General features: G+C 37.8%; 1 protein-coding gene across 5 annotated transcripts in view; it reads left to right on the top strand.

The window, feature by feature from the left end:
- ENOX2 (ecto-NOX disulfide-thiol exchanger 2) overlaps positions 1–21,026 on the top strand; it is a 249,160-nt gene that overhangs the window by 217,826 nt on the left and 10,308 nt on the right. For all 5 annotated transcript variants that reach the window (XM_029930552.1, XM_029930555.1, XM_029930553.1 and 2 more), the window contains 2 exons: positions 7,417–7,531; positions 18,897–19,078. In XM_029930552.1, coding sequence (XP_029786412.1) covers positions 7,417–7,531; positions 18,897–19,078 — 297 coding nt within the window. The remainder of the gene's footprint in view (positions 1–7,416; positions 7,532–18,896; positions 19,079–21,026) is intronic.

The following is a 21,026-nucleotide window of genomic DNA, read 5'->3' as shown; positions in this document are numbered from 1 at the left end:
TTACACTAGCACAAAATGATTTTAGAATCCTAAGGTTACCCAAAGTTGTTGAGCCTCAAACAAACAAAATTCAACAAATAGTCTTTCCCTTCAGGGAGCTAGAAGGGTAAGAAAAGTGATCAAGGGGAGGAGTGGAGTTTAGTACTCTAAATTTAAAATATCCAAACTCTCTAGTTTGAATAGTTCAGAAGAATAAAAGTCAAGGGGAAATGCTAAATATATCTTATAATTATAGAAAAGCAGTATTAAGTGTCAACCTTCTCTTCAATACGCATATACCTGTATCCATTCTCAGAGTCAGAAGCTGTCTGAACTGCCCCACCCATTATAGAAAGTCCTGCTGGTACAATATTATCTTTTCATAGGAGGAAGGGAGTCTCTGATTTGAGCACTGATTTGCTCAGACCAAACCTTCCTGTGAATGACTTTGCAATAAAATATTTCTATTAATATTATTCATCAAGGCTCTCTGCAGTTATATCAAGCCTACCTATCTGGTGGGTGTACACTTGAGCTTAATTATCTTTTCAGTAAAGATAGCCAGTAAGTTGGACATTTCTCTGGGCCTACAGAGAATGAGAGCTAACACTTAATATTGTAGCACAGCTTCCTTGGCAGAGTGACGATGATAAAGTACATAGCTAGTGTGACTTGCCAAGAGCTACATGTTTCACGATGTATTTCATAGACTTGTGGAAACCCAGAAAAATGCTTCCTGCCTGTTGGGTTGGATTAAATTAAGGTCCACCTGGAATACCTCAATCTTGATAAGTAAAACTACTGAAGGTAGAACATAGCTTATGACTTTCCTCAGGCATTGCATTTCCTAAACCTGAAAAGACCTCTTCTACTTTACATTGGTGCCTCTTTAAGTCATGGAGCTTTTTTAACTTCTGCATATTTTAACTTGGTAATAGGAAACTCTGAGAACTGAAAAGAGATGTCCTGTAAAAAGTGACAACTGTCCTCTTAAATTGGGGCTGTTAGCACCCCATAGAGAATCAGAGCATCTCAGTGACTTAAATCAATGAAATTAGCTTTTTCTTGGTCTGTGGATAAAAGCTACAACTCCTAAGTCATAGGTTTCATCAAGGTGAAAGTTTCTGATATTGAGCCTTTTTTACCAGTTGCCTTTGGGAATGACCTAGCCAGAAACCTCCTCATGTTGCAAACTACCTGCTCCTGTATTATTATCATCCTACCAGCAGCCAACAGCATCTTACTCTGGTGAGAGAGAGGTTATGGAGAAAGAAGAAAAAGTCCCCGCCTTCAGGGAGCTTTGGCACTCACGTTGGTAGCATATGCTGGGCATACTAGTTTCTTTTTTTTTTAATCAACTCATTTTTTAATGTAGTTTATTACCAAGTTGGTTTCCTTGTAACACCCAGTACTCCTCCCCACAAGTGCCCTCCTCCATGACCATCACCCCCCTTACCCTTCCCCCCTCCCTCTTCAGCCCTCACTTTGTTCTTAGCATTCAAAGTTTCTCATGATTTGCTTCACTCCTTCTCCCCAACTCTTTTCCCCCACTTTCCCCTTCCCATGGTCCCCAGTTAGATTTCTCCTAGACCTATGAGTGACAACATATGGTATCTGTCCTTCTCTGCCTGACTTATTTTGCTTAGCATGACTCCCTCTAGGTCCATCCATTTTGGTACAAGTGGCCAGATTTCATTCTTTCTCATTACCATGTAATACTCCATTGTGTATATACCACATCTTCTTGATCCATTCATCAGGTGATGGACATTTAGGCTCTTTCCATGATTTGGCTATTGTAGAAAGTGCTGCTATGAACATTGTGGTACATGTGCTCCTATGCATCAGCACTTCTGTATCCCTTGGGTAGATCCCCAGAAGTGCTACTGCTGGGTCATAGGGGACTTCTATTGATTGTTTTTTGAGGAACCTCCACACTGTTTTCCAGAGCGGCATACTAGTTTCTTAATGAGTCTTTTTCATTGGTTTACTTTCCTGATTTGTATGTGTGTGAGCCTCCTACAGATACAATTGGAAAGGGTATTTAAGAGAAAGTTCAAGTCCCTTTCTTAACTAAAATTGAGTGTCTACAGTGACTTCACTAACAGTTCTGTGTATTGTGAGAAATCTTTTTCTACAGAACCATTTAAAACCTGCATGTTTCTCTCACTAAGAAGCTGGCCTAGATTAGAAGCTAAACCTTGGATGATATCTAGAAACTAGAGCTATAGCAGTAGACACTAGAATATACTCCCATACATCTCCCCAGAATGAGATTTTATACCATCAGGCCAGAGGAAAAGGGACTTAATGATTGCTAACATTCTCATAGAATGAAATACTATGATGGCTAAAATAGCTTTCTCTCTAGATTTTCGAGCCTGCCATTCCAAACTCTGAAGAGCTGTTTGCAGATAGATATTCAAGTCATCTGCATACTCTTGTTTTAGGACCCACGTGTACTAACACTAGCTATTAGCTTTCAGCCATCAGAACACCTACTAACACAATTTGAACCAACCTAATTTTTATTTCCATATGTATCATACAATAGGCATTGATTAAGAACCTGTGTTTGTGCTTTGCTTCATTGTATTGAATGGTATCTCAGATTCAAATTTCTACATAAGTGTAGAGGCTATCTGTCCCTTTCCATTCCTTCATCTGACCCCTTCCTCACCAAGTATCCCATTAATGGTGAAAGTCTAGGTAACTACAATTTTGTTACACAATTAATAAGGAACTTTGCTTTACTGAGAACATTTTCTTATCATAAAGCATGAGTAAGATGAATTTAAGTTCACATAACTTTTTGTGAAACTATAGATAATGTGCAGTGACTGTGATTTGCTTACTTTGTGATAAATTTAAAATGTCATCTGGTAAAAAGGTGATTCTTTCAATGCATTTGCTTCTGTTTCAGGTTTCAGTTTGATTCTATGCAAAAGTGTCTTCTCCATTGTGGAGCAGCGTGTGACTTTCTAAGTTACTATTAAAACAGAGTTAAAGCCCCTGTAATGCATTTTTAGAAACCACTAAGAATTTGCTGTTTATTTTTTTTAATGTTTTATTTATTTTTGATACAGAGAGAGACAGAGCATAAGAGGGGCAGGGGCAGAGAGAGAAGGAGACACAGAACGGGAAGCAGGCTCCAGGCTCTGAACTAGCTGTCAGCACAGAGCCTGACGCAGGGCTTGAACCCATGAACATGAGATCTGACCTGAGCCGAAGTCGGAGGCTTAACCGACTGAGCCACCCAGGCGCCCCAACAATTTGCTGTTTAAATGAAAAATATCACAGATCGACTATGGGCAAGAGAATGGTATAGGAAGTTTATGAGTGCTGTCTTACCTTTTTTAATATAGTCTATTGGTGACATGGCCCAGTCAATTTCAGGTGGAGATTTACAAATGAAAACTTCTGGAAAATGTCTTTGCATGCCACTACCACTCTTTTTGTTTCAGCACTGGATTCAAATATCAGGATGGGAAAAGGGGCAAATCTGGGAGGTAGCTACTTCCCTTGCTGCCTCCACTTCAGTGGCTCAGAGCCCTTCTACCTGCCCCTGTGAGCCAAGCTGGGTAGCTTGCCTTTCTTAGGTAAATTGTACCTTTTAGTCCTTCACTCCAAAGGCATTAGTTAGGGTTTGCTTCCCAAAGTAGAGCTTTTTTGACCCTACCTGAAATAAATAAAACAGGTATCTTAGATATCAACTGCTTTAATGGTAAGGCTTTCAAAGAATTAAAAACCTACTTCTTTATTTACAGGTACTGTCATTTACTAAATACACCCCCGAAGTTTACTTTACTGTGGTATCCTATAACCTCTGATGTTCTATTTGCCTTTATCTCATGCATGTGACTTGGTATTGGGATATTTACAGAAGAGTAATGATACAGGGCTTAGCTTCTTTGTAGCTAAGGGGGATTGCCTAGTGGTTCGAAGGCTCTAAGCTCTGCCACTTTGCATGCCTTACTGACAGCTGAGGGCAAGCTTCCCCTTGGTTTTTCTTTCCCTCATTTCACTGTCAGCTAAAGGAACTGGTAACTCTTGTTCCTGAAGTATTTTCAGGTATTGAGTTAAAATTTACCCATGGGACTTTATATTTCTGGAGATTTTTTGAAGATGTGAAAGACTTCTAGATTAGCTGCATCACTTAGTTATTGAACTTTTTATACTTCTAAGAAAAGATTATGCTTTCTTGCCCAGCTGGAAGCAGAATGATGTTTTGTGGGTACTAAGCAGCTACTGGGTATATCTTAGCTCTCAGTTAGATCACCCTGCCCTGGGACATTTCCCTAGAAGGAACACAATTTATTCTTCTGAGAAATACAGTAACTTTCCCAGAGTCAGATGACATGTTTGTGAATCGAGAGTTGGTCTCTGCTTACACCCACTGACAGGCTACGTTTTTGTTAGGCAATGAGGAGAACCACAAGTCTTCCTGATGCAGCAAGTTGTACAATATTCGAATTTGCCAGTGTCAGACCTCATTATAATCACTTTTCCAGTAACAGTTCTTTGAAAATAACTGAAACCTAGACTCCCGAGACAGAATGAATTCTTAGAAATGAGCAATTCCTTTATTCTCTATGCAATGAGTTTGAATAAGATGTAGTAAATCTCTCTCTTGACACAGCCTTTTAAAGTTCATTTTTCTCAAGCAAGTCATTATTTTCTTCTATTTCAAGCAAGGCGCCAGCAGCACTTGAGAGATACTATGTGGGTATTTCTATTTTCTATTACTTCTATTTTTCTTTACGTCAACTACCAGTGATAATACTGAAGAGCTTGAGTTTTTAAAAGGTACTTTTTTATTTGTCTTTAGTGAAAACCTATCTCAATACAGAAATTATTATTTTTCCCGGTACAAGAATAAAAAGGAGGATATTAGTTGAGATAGTCATTAACAATAACATTAATTATTAAGAAATCCATTTGAAATATTTATAATCTGCCTAAATGAAGGCAATTTTTACCAGACAGCTTTGCATATTTCCTGTATTATGGCCCAGTTGGGGCTAACATAGGTAAGGAATTTTCAGCTCAGTGCTGAGAAGCCTCTGATAAGCATTAAGTGGTCTCTAAGTTGGTTGAACTTTTATAGTTCTAAGACAAGATTATATTCTCTTGAAAATGTACAATTTTTATGCTTTTTATAAGTGGCTTTTCTTTGTAAGTGTGATCTCCATAATTTGCAAAGTGCTTCATACCTTCCTGAAGATCTGTGTTTACATCTGGTAACACTTCCCTCCAGCCTGAAGAACTTTCTTCTGCATTTCTTATAGTGCAAATCTTTGGATGACAAATTCTTGGCATTTATATTTGTTTGAAAATAGATTTAAATCATCTTCATTCTTGAAATAATTTTTCTCTGCATACAGAATTCCGAATAAACAGATATTTTTATTTCTTCATGCACTTTTAAGATCTTGTTCCCCTGATTTCTGGCCTATTGTTCCTGAAAGAAATCTAACTATTCAAATTGTTTCCCTGGATATAATGTACTAGAGGGTTTTTTTTTTTTGTGGCTGCTTTTAAGTTTCTCTATTCTTCTACTTTTACTGAAAATATAATCGATATACAGTACTGTATAAGTTTAAGGTGCACAGCATTATGATTTGACCTACATATATTGTGAAACGATTATCACCATGGGTTTAACTAACTAAAGAGTTTCTGTTTCTGTTTACTTTTCAGCAATTTGACTATGGTGTTCTTAGACAAACCTTTTTCACACATCCTGCTTGGGGTTCACTGACCTCTTTGAATATATAGATTAATGTCTTTCATCAAATTTGAGACATCTTCGACTATTTTCTTCAAGTATTTTAAATCATTCAATCTCTTCTATGATTCCAGTTAGTTTCTCTCTGTCCTTCAGATTGGATAAATTTGTATTGTATTCTCTTTAAGTTCTCTCTTTGTTCTGCCATCTCTATTCTAGAATAAGCTCATCCAGTTACTTTTATTTTGGATACTGTATTTTTCAGTTTTAGAATTTCTGTATGGTTCTTTTTTAAACTTTCTGTTTCTCTGCCAAAATTTCCTCTTTTCATTCATTATGATCAAATTTCCTTTTCGTCATTGAGATAGTTATAATAGCTGGTTTAGCTTCTTGTCTGCTAACTGCCCTATCTGGCTCATTTCAAGTTTCATCTCTGTTGATTCTTTTATCTTGAAAATGGATCATCTCATACCAGTTCTTTGTATTCAAATAATCTGGGGCTGTGCCTGCATTTTGTGAATATATTGCTTTTAAGGTTCTAGTTATGTTCTATTATGTTCATTCTGTTATGTTCTTCCAAAGAAGGTTGATTTTGTTTCTTTTGTTTTAATGATCAATTTACTTAATTGAATTTAAACTGGAAATTCTCTCTTGGATATAGCAGTTCAAAATTCAGGTCAGTTCTTTTACACTTAGCTGTGTTGTTTGGAATCTGCCCAGTGTTTCCATGGTTCAAGAGTCATGCAGAAATTTGAGAAGATACTATACACAGAATTTGGATCTCTCCCTCTCTCTCTCTCTCTCTGGTTGTCTCCTTTCTAAAATCCCCTCCTCACTTTCCTTTAGCTCTCTCCTTGATTTCTTTATGACATAAAGACCAGGTTTTCTATTAAAAATGTAGTCACCCTTTGAGGTTCTAACTATGGTCTAAAATCAGACTAAATGGCCCTTAAAAAACTGAGAAACCCACATCCTTCTTCCAAATGTCAGCAACTCTTTAGGATATGCCTGCTTTTGTTTGCTCTCCAGTGCCATCAAGTAGTTAGGGGTTTGGCTTGGTCTGATTTTGTGTTTTGTTCAGAGTATAGTTATTATCCATAGAAGGGTTGATCTGATAGAAGTTCACTCCTGACAGCTCATTTTTGCTGTAACTTCTAAATTTGAAAAAGTTAGATTAAGAGTTCTATTGGGAAGGGGGTGATGGGCATGGAGGGGGGCACTTGTGGGGAGAGGCACTGGGTGTTATATGGAAACTGATTTGACAATAAACTATTAAAATTTTTTTAAAAAAAGAGTTCTGTAGAGTAAGTCTGTAAGTGGAGAGGGAAGAGGATGGAAAGAGCAAAATCAAAGGACTTGACATGGGAAGGTGAAAATGGCAGAACCCTAAAAGGAAAGTCCAAAAATCCACATAAGAGGTGAGAGGTCTTTTATTAACAACAGTACTTTCTAATATAGTAGGGATATAAGAATCATCAGCGGCCAGAGCTCTGGATATGGAAAGAATGCCTTATGAAAGACAGAATGTACAGTCTGCTTGGTCTGTTGAGACAGTTTCAGCCCCAACATGCCCCTTTGCCCTTGCCTTAAGAGTCCTCTGAAGTTTTGTCATATGTCAAAGAACCCAGGTTTATCTTATCCTTACCTCTGTTCATTTCTTCAGCATTTTCAAAGCTTTCCCACCTAAAAGTCATAACTTTTAACCTTAGGAAATTCGCAACATACATAATGATGAATTAATGGGAATCAGGCGAGAAGAAGAAATGGAGATGTCTGATGATGAAATAGAAGAAACAACAGAAACAAAAGAAACTGAGGAATCAGGTAAAGAGAATTCTTCTTTGTTTCATTTAGCTAACAACTACTTGCAAGGATATAAAACTTTTAACACCCAGTAAGGTATGGGCACAAAACCATCAGTCTGGAACCAGCGAGAAACAATTTGTAAAGCCATTTAAGTACATAGTGGCTGAATATCAACCCTGTGGTTATAGGATCTTCTCATTTACTCCAGTCTTCCATCATAGTACCTAATTGAAAGTGGACTTTCTTTTCTTCGGAGTGCTAGACATTTGGGTAGCATTGTTCTATATTTGATTTTGATTTATTAATAATGTATTCTACAGTAGGAATCATGAGAACTTATAGTTAAGTAGCCAAACATTTACAAAAGTAGTTAGATCCCTATGTCACTTATACCTTATACCAAAATTAGTAACAGATGGATTTAAGATTCAAAAATTTAAAAAAAAACAGCAAAAGAAATTATGGAAAATGTACGAGTTGGTTATATAATTGGGGATGAAGGTCTCCAAAGGTAGAAATCATAAAAGATACTTTTGATAAATTTGTCTTCATATAAATTAAATATTTTTCCTTAAGGAATCACAAAGTTAAAAGAGACTCTACCAACTAATGGGAAGTATCTATTTTATATGGTAATCGACCTATCTGCTGCCTTTTATTGTGGTTACTGGTTACCGTGGGGTTTATTGGGAGCCAAACAAGAATCTACAGACAAATATCTTGGTAAAAGCTTTTACTGTTACTTAGTATATTCAGGACCTCAGTGTGAAGCCACAATGTAGGTCCCCAGTGGAACTCATAATGCAAACCTATTGAACAATATGACAATACACTACCTTTCTATTTCATAACAAACCTTACCAAAGGGAGGGAATTACCAGAGGGGAGATTAAAATATCAAACCAGTGTTTTCAGGTAAGCCGTTCTCGACAGTCTTAGGAGTCAGTAAGGTATACTGGACAAAGCATCAGACCTAAAGTTAGGGCAGCTGAGTTCTAGTCCAAACCGTATTTTTCTGACACAGGAAGGACTTCCGTCCCACTGAGCCTCAGGTTTTAGAGTTGTAAGAAGTATATTACACAACTATCTAACAGGAATGTTGTGCTGGCTAAATGAATTCATTCATTCACTTAACTATTGCATGCCAAGCACTGTGCTAAAGACATTGGAGATATTGTAGTAAACTGTCCCTACTGTGTGTGTGTGTGTGTGTCTGTGTGTGTGTGTGTGTGTGTGTGTGTTGAGAGAGAGAGAAACAGAAACAGAGAGCCTATTGATTATAATGCAAACCAGAACTTCTTGGTTCCGGTACTTGCATATTAAAGTCAGCAGTTCTATAGCCATTTGACTGGTCCTAGAATCTTTACTCCATCAAGAGAAACTCATAAGGGGCGCCTGGGTGGCTCAGTCGATTAAGAGTCTGGCTTCAGCTCAGGTCATGATCTCATGGTTCATGGGTGCGTTGGGCTCTGTGCTGACAGCTCAGAGCCTGGAACCTGCTTCAGAATCTGTATCTCCCTCTCTCTCTGACCCCTCCCCTGCTCGTGGTGTCTTTCTCTGTCTCTCAAAAATAAATAAAAAACATTAAAAAAAAGAGAGAGAAACTCTTAAGGAAATAAAACCACCAAGTCAGACTTTTAAAAAGGCATTTGTGGTGGTTACATCTGAATTTCATCTTTTTCTGCCACATGTTATATCCCTAAACATATAAATCTCCATATATATTGAATAAATCCTTTGTAATCAGTAGATAGCATTTTCAGAACAGTGCACTAATTACTGTAAACACATATGATAAACTTATAGCTAAAAAAGCAAAAGAGTTTAATAGTAATTAGGCTATTCCAATTATTTAAGTGCTTAGCCAAGATGTTTTATAGCTGACTAATCTTTGAAATAGAATTGTCTCCATGTCAGTATCTGCAATATTGTATAGTGTTAATCCAGTGTTGTCCTGAAATGAATGTGATCATAAGTTTGAGAATTTACTTGGTAAATTGCTGAGTTTGAGGAGTTATTGGGAGAGGGGGTGTGTATGGGAGAGTCAGATTAAATGCACTTACTAGTGTTATATAATTGCATTTTGCTTCTGTGTCTCTTTTGAGTTAAAAGCTGTATTGGCTACTGCACAGAATCTTATTCGTTTAGAGACTGAAAACTCCCTGACAGATCATCTTATAGCTATTTTCTTTCCTGTTCCACGTGCCAGGATGCTGCTTTGTCAAATAAAGCTATCTACAATAGACTTAATGGAGCTTACCAAATAGCTTTTCTCCCAGTAGGTTTCAATTCATTTTAATTCAAGGACTTTTGTGCATTTTTCTTCCCCTCGATCGTATCTAATTTTGTTATCTTGCTTCTGTAGTAGTCAGCTGCAGAAATCTTGCTCAGTGTAAGCCAGTAAGTGGGTCCTCAGTTTTTATCTAAATCAGCTACATGTTTTAGTTATCACTTGGTTCCAATTAAAGGCTTAAGCGCAAGATCTCAGAGTTGTTTCTCTCTCCATGCTACCAAACTTGAATTCCAGGAGCCTATAGCATACTCTGGTTAAATTTTAATTCCCAGAGAAAGTAAGGGTCAAACCTAGCATAACAGTCTGTTACCTTCCCTTGGAGTGCCACAAATTTCTATTCTTCAAGAGTCTCTGTATTACCTGGCCCACATTTGTGATGCAGTACTGGAAATATTCTTGCCAGGGAAGAAAGGACTGCTGTTCTCAAAACAGTGTTTGAAAAGGCGATCACATCAAAGCAAATCATGATAGTGGAAAACTGTTTCATTCTAATAATGGCCATGATGGAAAGTACATGTGCCCAGTAAACCTAAGAACAGCTGTTGCTTTTCAGCCTATCTTTTGTCTGCCTTCTCCACTTGGACTAGTGGTTCTCAGAGTTGGTTTATATAAGAATCATTGGGTTACCTGTAAAAAGTCTGATTTTTGCACTACAGGGTTTGATTAAGTAGGTCCGTAATGGAGTTCAGGAATTTGCATTTTATCAGGTATGCTAAATGATTTAGATGCTGGTGGTCCAGGGAGAACATTTGGAAAACATTGACTTAGACTCATTCTCTTGCATTGTTCTAGCTGAAGTTTTCACTTCTCTTGGTATCCAATCTTCTTCTTTCCCTCCCCCTACTTATCAGTATTCCCTCTTTAAGAGTCTGATCAGTTAATTAACAAGCACTGCATCCTATAAGCTGATGGAAATAGAGGTACAATGTATGTAAATTTACATAAAATGTAAGAAATACTATTTGGTACGAATCTGTAAGGTACTGATTAGAATGCAGCAAGGACAAGTGATATTACTGTGGCCAGAGTAGTTGCAGTCAGTGAAAACTGATCAGGACCTTAAACGAGAACAGGTTTGGATGAGAAGAGGGAAAGTAAGAAAATACCTTGATGTGGAGGCAGCAGAGGAGAAGGAACAGAGCTTGAAGAGGGAAATAGGATGATGGATATAGGGGGATAAAATATTGAGTGGATAAGGTATGTCCAGATTATGGGGAATGATGAAGCCAAGGTTACATTTAGCATAATAGACAATATGGCACTATAAGCATATCTCAATCATGGTGCCAATATGATAAAAGCAACATGAATTATATATTTTAGGAAATAATTTTGGATGAAAAGAGATCTATAAGAGACTTTTATAGGAATTTAGATATTAAATGGTAAAACCCAGGACTAGAGTGAAGGTAACAGCAAATGAGATTAAATGGTAGAAGAAAAGAATATAACAGAAAATATGAGATTAAAGATGCTAGGAATCACTTCAGAAGAATAACTAAAGTCTTTGACACCAGATTTGGTATACATGAGGAAGAAAAACCAAGAACCTGAGATGAGGCTAGGTTTTCTAGTCTGGGAGACTAAAGACTCAGTGGTTGTGTTAGTTTGCTTGGGCCACTGCAACAAAGTACCACAAACTGAGTTTTATTGCCTCACATGGGTTCCTCTTGAGGGCTGTAATGGAGAATCTATTCCATGCCTCTCCTAGCTTCTGATGGTTTGTTGGCAATCTTTGACATTCCTTGGCTTGTAGATGCATCACCACAATCTCTTTCCTTTTTTTTTTCCCTATCAGACCAGTATTTATTTCATACATAATTATACATATTCATACATTGTTTCTTTTTTATAATAGTTTATTGTCAAATTCGTTTCCATGTAACAACCAGTGCTTCTCCCCACAAGTGCCCCCCTCCATGACCATCACTCTCATAACCCCCTCCCCCTTCAGCCCTCAGTTCGTTCTCAGTATTCAATAGTCTCTCATGCACAATCTCTTCTTTCATGTTTACATGACATTCTCCCTGTTTACATGTCTCTGTGTCCAAATTTCTCCTTTCTGTAAGTACACTGGACGTATAAGTCCATTAGCCCACTAGAAGGACCTCATTTTAACTTGATTACCTCTGCAGATCATATTTCCAAATAAGGTCACATTCTGAGAGTTTCAGTATAAAGTTATTGGGAGGGGGGTAATAAATTAAATCCATAATAGTAGCACTGACAAAAATGTACTAGTGCATGGGACTGATTTATAGAATTTGAGATCAGTTTCAGATAGTAGGTAATTATGAACTAGATATAAGAGATTTATATTTAAATCAGGGTTGAAGAAAGTAGAAAGAATAGAAGATGCTGGTACAGAGGTGTTGACTGAAGCTTGGAGAATATGAATGAATGAGAGTGAGAGACAAGTGAGAGAAAGATGAGTAAAAGGCTAAATACAGAACTTTGGTGGCCACCCACAGTAAGGGAGAAGGAAAGAAAGAAGAGACTACAGAGGAGTTAGAAAAAGCATTCTAAGAGGCTGGAAGAAAACTAGTAAAACATTGGATTATGGAGCCCACAAGAAGAATTTATAGAAGTAAGAATAATCAACATTATCAGATATTCTAAAGAAGAAAGGAATTGAGATCAGTGCTCAGCAAGAACAATTTTAATAAAGTGATAGAGGTACGACCCAGAACATATGACACTGAGGAGAGAAAGTGGACAAAGATGACAGGTCAAAGAGTTGGCTGCTGAGCAAAAGCAAATGCAGGCATTATAAATGGTAACTGGAATTGGTAACAAAGTTAAAGTTAAGTTGTTTGTTGTTCAATAGAAGGAAAGGAGGCCATGGAGAGAGGTTGAAGATGCTTGAAAATGAAAGAGTACTTATGAGTAATTATGGAAGTGTAATCCTGGAGGAGAAAGGGAAGTGATCCAAATTCAGGTGGAGTTTTCTTCAGAGAAGCAAGAATCCTCTTCCTCTGAGATAAGAGAGGTGAAGCTAAAAGTATATATGCATCCCATGCTTCTCCATAAAGCAAGAGATTGGTCAACCCTTGATTAGGGAAATGATTTGGAAAAGAGTCCATGAAGAGGCAGGAGCAAACCTGGAATAAAGGCCCTGGGCAGGACGAAAGGAAGAAATCAGTGAGAGGTCAGAGACCCAGCATCAAAGACCAACATGAGTCAATATTGACCAGGACTGCTCAGCTCCACAACTTTCTATAAGAGTCCTCTGCCACCCAGGATAAGGTGCAGAGAAAGTTGAGTCAAGTGGCCATAAACTAGGAACTGGCATGTTAAGACTGGTCAGAGATTTTCAGGAGGGTGAAGGAATACAGGGTACCAAGGACTTTGCAGTGGAATCTGTTTGGCCATAAAATAATTAATGGACTAGATGAAGTAGGCCACTTCAAGAGATTAACGGTCCTAGCAAGGAACGAGAGCAGTCTTGGGGTGAAGAGGGGCAGTGGGATAACTGACAGATGAAGATACTGGCTTTGAGAGGGGAATTTAGAGATCTCAGAGGAGAAACAACAAAGCCCTTGGTGCATCCATACTGGCAGGAGCCTCATTGGAGCAATGACCTGCAGAGGTAAGGAAAGCAAAGCTTTGGGAGGTCAGGAAACTCACTTCAACTTTTGCCTGCACTAGCCTGCAACTACTCCTATCATCTCCCTCTTTTTGCGCAAAATCTGAGAGGCTATTGAATACTGAAAACAAACCAAGGGTTGAAGGGGGAGGGGGAGGGAGAAAGGAGGTGGTGGTGATGGAGGAGGGCACTTGTGGGGAAGAGCACTGGGTGTTATATGGAAACCAATTTGACAATAAACTATTAAAAAAATAAAATAAAGAAAAAAAACAGAAAATTGCCCTTTTTGGCATTTTTTCTTTGTGAATTACTCCAGCTCAAACGTTTTATGTGAAGCTTCAGAGGAATGTTGCACAGTTTCCCTTCTATAATTTGGAAACATTTGTTAAACATCCTCCTTCAATAATCTGGTAACATTTTGTAAGCATCTCTTGTAATGCTGCTTTGTGAGGGTGGCCAACCCCCTGAATTTATTTCCATTAAAATTATTGTTCTTTGCAACACCGAAGAAACTTATCCGTTAATTTTTTAATGGTACAAAACCCTTTCAGATCTTCTGTTATAGAAAAACGTATCTGGGATTTTTCTCTGAGCGGCTCCTCTAAAAAGAGGAGTTCACAGCTGCCTTCGTACTTTTATATTGCCATGATGAACTCACAGTCTTCAGATCTGAGGAGCAATCCCCATAAAGAGAAACATTTTTCCCATATAGGAAATAGTCAAAAAGGAGCAGCTGAGAACTAATGATGGGAAGATATGAATAAATTCACTGTACTATGCTTTTTAGTATCAAGACTGATGGATTCTCCTACTCAAACATATTAAAAGGTAATATTGAACTTTTCAATGTTCTGGCAATGAACAAAGAACTCCAGCTTCAGAAATGGGCCCAATTAATATTGTCTGTGAAAGTAAAGTCTTGGTGTCCTCATTAAAATGACAAAAACCCTCATTTCAGAGAGCGGGAAATACATCTCATAGGTAAGGTGCCCTGATGGCATTAAAGGAGATCACATTCTCTTTTGCTTAGTGACAGGTCCAAACTGAGGAGATGATTATCTGTTCCCACTTGGCTGCAGGTATCTATCTCTGCTTATCAGCATGCCCTTTCCCCCGAGAGAGAAGCGGTCTCTCCTCATTTGCTCAGAGGGAAAATATTTTCACTTTTAAACTGGAGACTATGCCTCTAACCATGCTCCTGGATCGCTGCCCTTTTCTCTTCCATGTTTCTCCACATGACTTGTAAGACATGAGCATCATCACTGGCCTGCAGTACAAGAAGAAACAAAAGGAAGAAGATGAAATATCACTATTTAGTATTGAGCTGGATGGCTTGCCAGCAGACAAACATGCAAACCAAAGCAAAAATAAATGACTATCTATCTGTAGCAGTCACTTGATTTACAGAGTAGCCTCTATGTTATTCGGCAGAACTCCAGCTCAAGATGCTATCCTTGGTACTGACCCAGCAAGCAAATCAAATATTTCTTCCCGTTTGGCAGATAGCTAATGGCCCTTTTGCCATACAGTTTCCTACATACAGTCGTCTTGACGTTTAGCATCTTCTTTTGGTGTTGTGATTGTGAGGGAAGCTTGTCCCACGACAAGCATCCCAGCTGCTGGGACCCCAACCCTCTGCTTTCTCTTCAAAGACACAAAGGCTGTATGATTACAGCAAAAATTAAAATCAGTAATAAAACCAAAAGTACAATCAAGGTGTCATGCCAAAAGTTTTTTGGAACTTTTTAGAACTATTTCTTTTTAGAACTAAAATGCAAGGTTTAAAACTGCCATATCAGGATAATTACATAGCCATCCACAGAAATCAAATGTGGACGCTGACAGCATGTAATAGGAAGTGTTGCCACTCTCTAATTTGGATAGACAATCTGATCACATCAGCCTACACTGAAACCTGATTGTTTTAGGAAAACCCTAAGGTTGAAAGCATGCCCTCACCACCACAAGCAGCTTCCTTTTAGGAATAGGGGGTATTTTCACACTCAGAATGTGGGTTTCTTCTCTATATTTCATATTTGTAAAGCACAACTTCTTTCCATTTATAATATACAGAATGAATCTTGCCTTTGAAATCCCTTTAGAAAACTCTTCTTCTACCACTTATACCTAATCATGAAGATTTGATTTCTATTGACTTTCTTTTATTTTCTTCTGCACAAAATCCCTCCCCATAAGTAGCTGAAAAAATCCACATCTTTGACAAGTTGTCTTTTAACATGATTATATGCTTAGTATACAGGCTTGTAATTTTGATCCATTTTTATGTCTCTTTTCTGGGCTTTATCCTGTGTTAGGAATCAAAAATGAAATAAACTACAAACGTTTCCATTAATCTGGACTGTAAACCACAGAAGTTATTGGAACCTCATTTTTTATCATTATCATAAGCCTAGTACAGGGAAGGTACTCAGTGTTTGTTGAATGAATGAAAATCCTCTTATTAAATATTTTGAAATAGCTTTTGTGATCTTTGTCCTTGAAAATTTTGCCATACCCGTAAATAAAGTTAACCAAGTTTTCCTCATGTGTTTTAGGGGTTTTTAATTAATTTTTAATATTTAAAGCAGTCTTAGATTTACAACAATATTGAACAAGAAGTAAAGGGCTTCTAAACACCCTGTTTCTACCCTCCACACATACAGCTGCCCTACTATTGACAGCCCACACAACATGAGTATATTGGTTACAATCATTGAATGCATTATTATCACCCCACGTTCATAGTTGGCACTAGGGTTCACTCTTGGTGTTATACATTCTATGGGTTTAGAAAATGTTTAGAATGTGTGTATCCACCATTATAGTATGAAACAGAATAGTTTCACTGCTCTAAAAATCCTCTGTATTCTGCCTATTCATCTTTCCCTACCCTCCTCAACCCCGGGCAACCAGGTTAGGGGGTGGTTTTTTTTTTTTTTTTTTACAGATTCCATCATTTTGCCTTTGCCAGAATGTCATAAGTTATGTAGCCTTTTTAATAGGCTTCTTTCACTTAGTAATACGTATTTACATTTTCTCCAAATCTGTTGGCTTGATCACTCATTTCTTTTTAGCACTGAATAATATTCCATTTCTGGATGTACTACAGTTTGTTTATCCATTAATCTAAAGAACATTGCAGTTGTTTCCAAATTTGGGCAATTAGAAAATTGCCAGAATAATTCTGCTATAAAATCCTTGTGCATATTTTTGTGGGGACATAGGTTTTCAGTTCACTTGGTAAATACAAAGGACTACATTTGCTGGTTGTATGCTAAGAGTATATTTAGTTTTATAAGAAATTGCCAAAGTATCTTCCAATGTGCCTGAATGAAAGACCAGCAATGGCAATAACCAGCAGTGAAAGAGAGAGGGGGGTTTTGTTTCTTTTTTTAGAGTACATTATTTATTTAAATTCAAGTTAGTTTACATACCATGTAGTATTAGTTTCAGGAGTAGAATGCAGTATTCATCACTTACATACAACACCCAGTGCTCATCCCAACAAGTGACCTCCTGGAAAGAGAGTTTTTGTTCGCTCCAGATCCTGGCAAGCACTTGGTGTTGTCATTGTTTTGGGTTTTCCCAATTCTAATAGTTGTGTAGTGGTATCTCATTGTTATTTTAATTTGTAATGTTCTAATGATGTATGACATCTGATATTTGATGATGCTTACTTGCTATTGATAATATCTTTGCTGAGGTGTCTTCAGGTCTAATTGCTTGGCATTTATCCTGTATGATGTTCTCTGAATTCCCTGGTAATAATTTGGGGAAGTTTTCACCCATTAATGCTTCACTATTGCCTCTGTTCCTTTCTTTCATTCTTTTCTAATATTCTCATTATGTATATCTTTTGTGGTTGTCCCATAGTTCATAGATATTTGCTTGGGCTTTTTTCCAGGCTTTTTTCTCTTTGCTTCTCAGTTTGGGCAGTTTCTATTGTCATATCCTCAAGCTCAGAGATTCTTTGGCCAGACATGTCCAGTCTTTTAATAAGCCCATACAAGGCATTTTTCATTTCTGTTACAGTATTTTTTATCTCTAGCATTTCTTTTTGATTCTTTCTTAGAATTTCCATCTCTCTGTCTACATTATCCATTAGTTCTTGCATGTTATCTACTTTTCCCATTAAAGGTCTTAGCATACTAATCATAGTTGTTTTACATTCCTGGTCTGATAATTCCAACATGCATGCTATATCTGACTCTTGTTCTGATCCCTGTTTGGTCTCTTCAAACTGTGTTTTTGTACCTTTTAGTACACCTTGTAATTTTTTGTTGAAATCTGGACAGGATGGACTAGGTGAAAAAAACTGTAGTAAATAGGACTTTAGCAGTGTGGCAGTAAAGTATGGGAAGCATTCTATAGTCCTGTGATTTTATCTCAGTCTTTTAGTGATCATATACCTCTGGACTGTGAACTTCACAAGTGTTTATCAGTTTTTTCTCCCCACCCCCACCTTAATTGGGGCAGGATGGCTGGAGGGGGCTATATTTGTGTATTTCACTTCTCCAGGTCAATTAAGCTCTCGTAATACCCTAGCAGATTAGGCCCTCTTAAAATAATTTCTTCTGAAGGCAGGCCTTGTTAAAAAGAACAGAATGCTCTGGTATATTTCATAATGGTTTCTTCTTCCCCACCCTCCAATGGAAGCACAAGGGGATTTTTCTCCAATATTCATTGCAAAGACTTGGCTGTATTCCTAGAGATAAAAGTCAGTGAAGTATTGAGACCTCACTATGACTGGGTGCCACTGGACGTTTCAAATCTCAGAGTTGTCCACACTGAGCCTCCAGCAATTAGCCAATTACAATTTAGGTTTTCTTGCTTGCCACTGGTTCCTGTGGATCTTTCGGTTCATAGGTTTTCAGCCTGGTAACTTGTGATTCTCTCTATTCACCTATCTGTCCAGCTTCAGGGCCAGCAACTGGCCCTGTAACTTCACTTCTCTGATGGATCTCAGGAGAGTTGTTGATCTTTCGGTTTATTCAGCTTTTTACTTATCATTAGGATAGAATGATGAATTGTAAACTCCTTACACACCAGAACAGAAACCAGAAGTCTTATGTCTTAATTTTTACATCTGCCTTTCCTTGGGAAGACAGGCAAGACTACATTTTTAAAAACAACTGCCAGCAAAATGATTTTGTGGACAGTCGTCAGTTCAAGACAATTAGCCTTGTACTCTCTTATGACAGAGCTCTGATCATTTGCTGCCTCCCAAATAAAAATAACCAATGGTAGCTGGAAACATCATGGTTGTATTTGGGGTGACGAATAGGAAAACATGACAATGACTTCAGTATGTTCTCCTGTGTTCATTTACAAAAATGGTTCGTGGGCTTTTGTGTCTATCTCTTGCTGCCATGGGCAACTCAAACCTAAGTTGCTCAAGAGACTTTTTCTACATGTCAACTAAAAAATACTAAGTTTTCATGGTACCGAGATGAACCACAAAGAGTGTGGATATACAGGTGTTCGACTTTATATTGATTGTTCAGCCTTAGTGTCACAGGCAGAAACTCTGAAGGAAGAAAATGACAGCCTCCGTTGGCAGCTCGATGCCTACCGGAATGAGGTAGAACTGCTGAAGCAAGAGCAGGGCAAAGCCCACAGAGAGGATGACCCGAACAAGGAGCAGCAGCTGAAACTCCTGCAGCAAGCCCTGCAAGGAATGCAACAGGTAAAGGCCCTTGGTTTTCTGAGCTTTTTGGAAGGCTGGCACCAGCTCCTCACCTGGACGAGGGTCCCTCTCAAGCAAATAGGATAGCAAACCTCTTCTTCTTCTTGACAGCCTGTTCTCTAGCAGAGCTGAGGAAGGGATCATAGGTGGTCGTTAATGAAATATTCTGGCCAATACAGAGGTAGCCGTGGGTTACCACTTTTCAAAGAATGAAGATTCAGTGAGAAACACTTAACAATAAAACTACAAAGAACATAATCTAATCTTTAAGCTTCAGAAGGTACTTTGGGATCTGTACAGGGCCTCAGGGTCTTTATGAAGAACCTCACTTACTTAGATATGAAAAGTGCTGGTGAAGAAGTATTTACTTGATCCAGTGCTGGAAAATACAGCCTTTTGGGAGAAATGGCAGGATTCCTACCCTTGCTTTTTCAGGACCAATGCTTTGGGCACATAACACCAACTTGCTTTTATTTTGTTGTGGTTTGTTTTCACAGTCATTTATGTGAATGAGTTTACCTGTACATTATTCCAAGTATAAAAAGTAAATAGGTGCATCCAACTGGAATTGCATTCAAATACAGCATTGTGTAATAGATGCTCAACGTCTAAATGTTTTATGTAGCCACCACCATAGTGACCCTACAATTAAAAAGATATCAATATCTGTTCTCATCATAAAAAAGGAGTAGTATTTCTGATTAAGGGTACTAGCCTCTTCAGTCTTGCCTACTTTTTCCTTACAATTTAAATTGAGTAATAATTTTTTTAATTATATACCTTGAAATTATCTAGGGCAAAGCTTATTGCTGGTTGGAAATCAAATTGTGAATAAGGAGCCTCTTCCGGCAAGAAGAGCCTCTTGTTCCTGTTACTTCTGCTACCACTGGCTTGCTGTGTGACAAGCAATATCACATTAATATTTCACCTTTTCTGTTAGCAAAATGTGTGATGTAATGCTTACCTTCCTTTTCCTGTCAATATGGAATTTAGTTAGGACATGTAAATTATATCAGAGATCTTTCCACAAAAAAAATGCATCTCCTCAGCTAGACTTCAAATAATTTTGACAACATACACTGTACTGTGTCTTTTAGCTCTTCCAGCAGTCTTTTGCAAGCCTCTGAAAAGCAAAACTTTGGAAACATTTTTGTTGTTGTTTTTCCCTCCTGCCTTGATTTTGAAACCATTCCATATAAGGACCGTTCTGCTATTTAAATACAATTTAAAGATGATGAACTATTTTTTTCATTTCATCACTTCAGAGGCCTCTGAGAAAATTAGGTCTCTACATCCTGACAAATTAATTTCACTCATTTTGATTACTGTTTATTGGAAAACAGCCTTGTAAGCAAGATCAAAGTTCTCCTATCTTATACCCAAAAGAAGTACTGTCTAACATAGTGGGTTTAAATCTTGACTCTGCCACTTGCTATCTGAATGGCCTTAGGCAAAGCACTGAACCTCTGTAATTCTCAGGATTATTTCATAGGGTTGCTTGAGGTTCATATGAAGTCACATATATGAAACCTTTTCCACAATGTGTGACACATGTTAGATGCTAAATAAATACTATTTTTGTCATCATTAGCAATGATCAATCCAGTTCCTTGCCTACTGATATGGAAACAAACCTTTGTGAAATGTGGATTCTCTACTACTTGCCTCACAGAAATTGAACTAGGCTTGGAAAATGGCTATTTGAAAGGCTGCTTTACAACATTAAGCTCTATGCAGCAATCAAGATACTGTCCACATGGGATTAACTACACCATATCCTTAGCCCTGGCTGGAATAAGAAACTTAAATGATTAGAGCAATTAGTTTCTCAGACACTTTCTAAAATATAAATAAATGCAAAGGAAGGTCCTAAGAGCTAGATAAAATAACTTTAAGTAAAAAGTACCTTGATTTTCCCTTCGGTATCTCTGCATGGAGAAATGATTGT

Source organism: Suricata suricatta, chromosome X (genome assembly GCF_006229205.1).
Source record: "Suricata suricatta isolate VVHF042 chromosome X, meerkat_22Aug2017_6uvM2_HiC, whole genome shotgun sequence".
Taxonomy (NCBI): Eukaryota; Metazoa; Chordata; class Mammalia; order Carnivora; family Herpestidae; genus Suricata; species Suricata suricatta.
The sequence above is the reverse complement of the archived record's forward strand: the minus strand, read 5'-3'. Positions and strand labels throughout refer to the sequence as shown.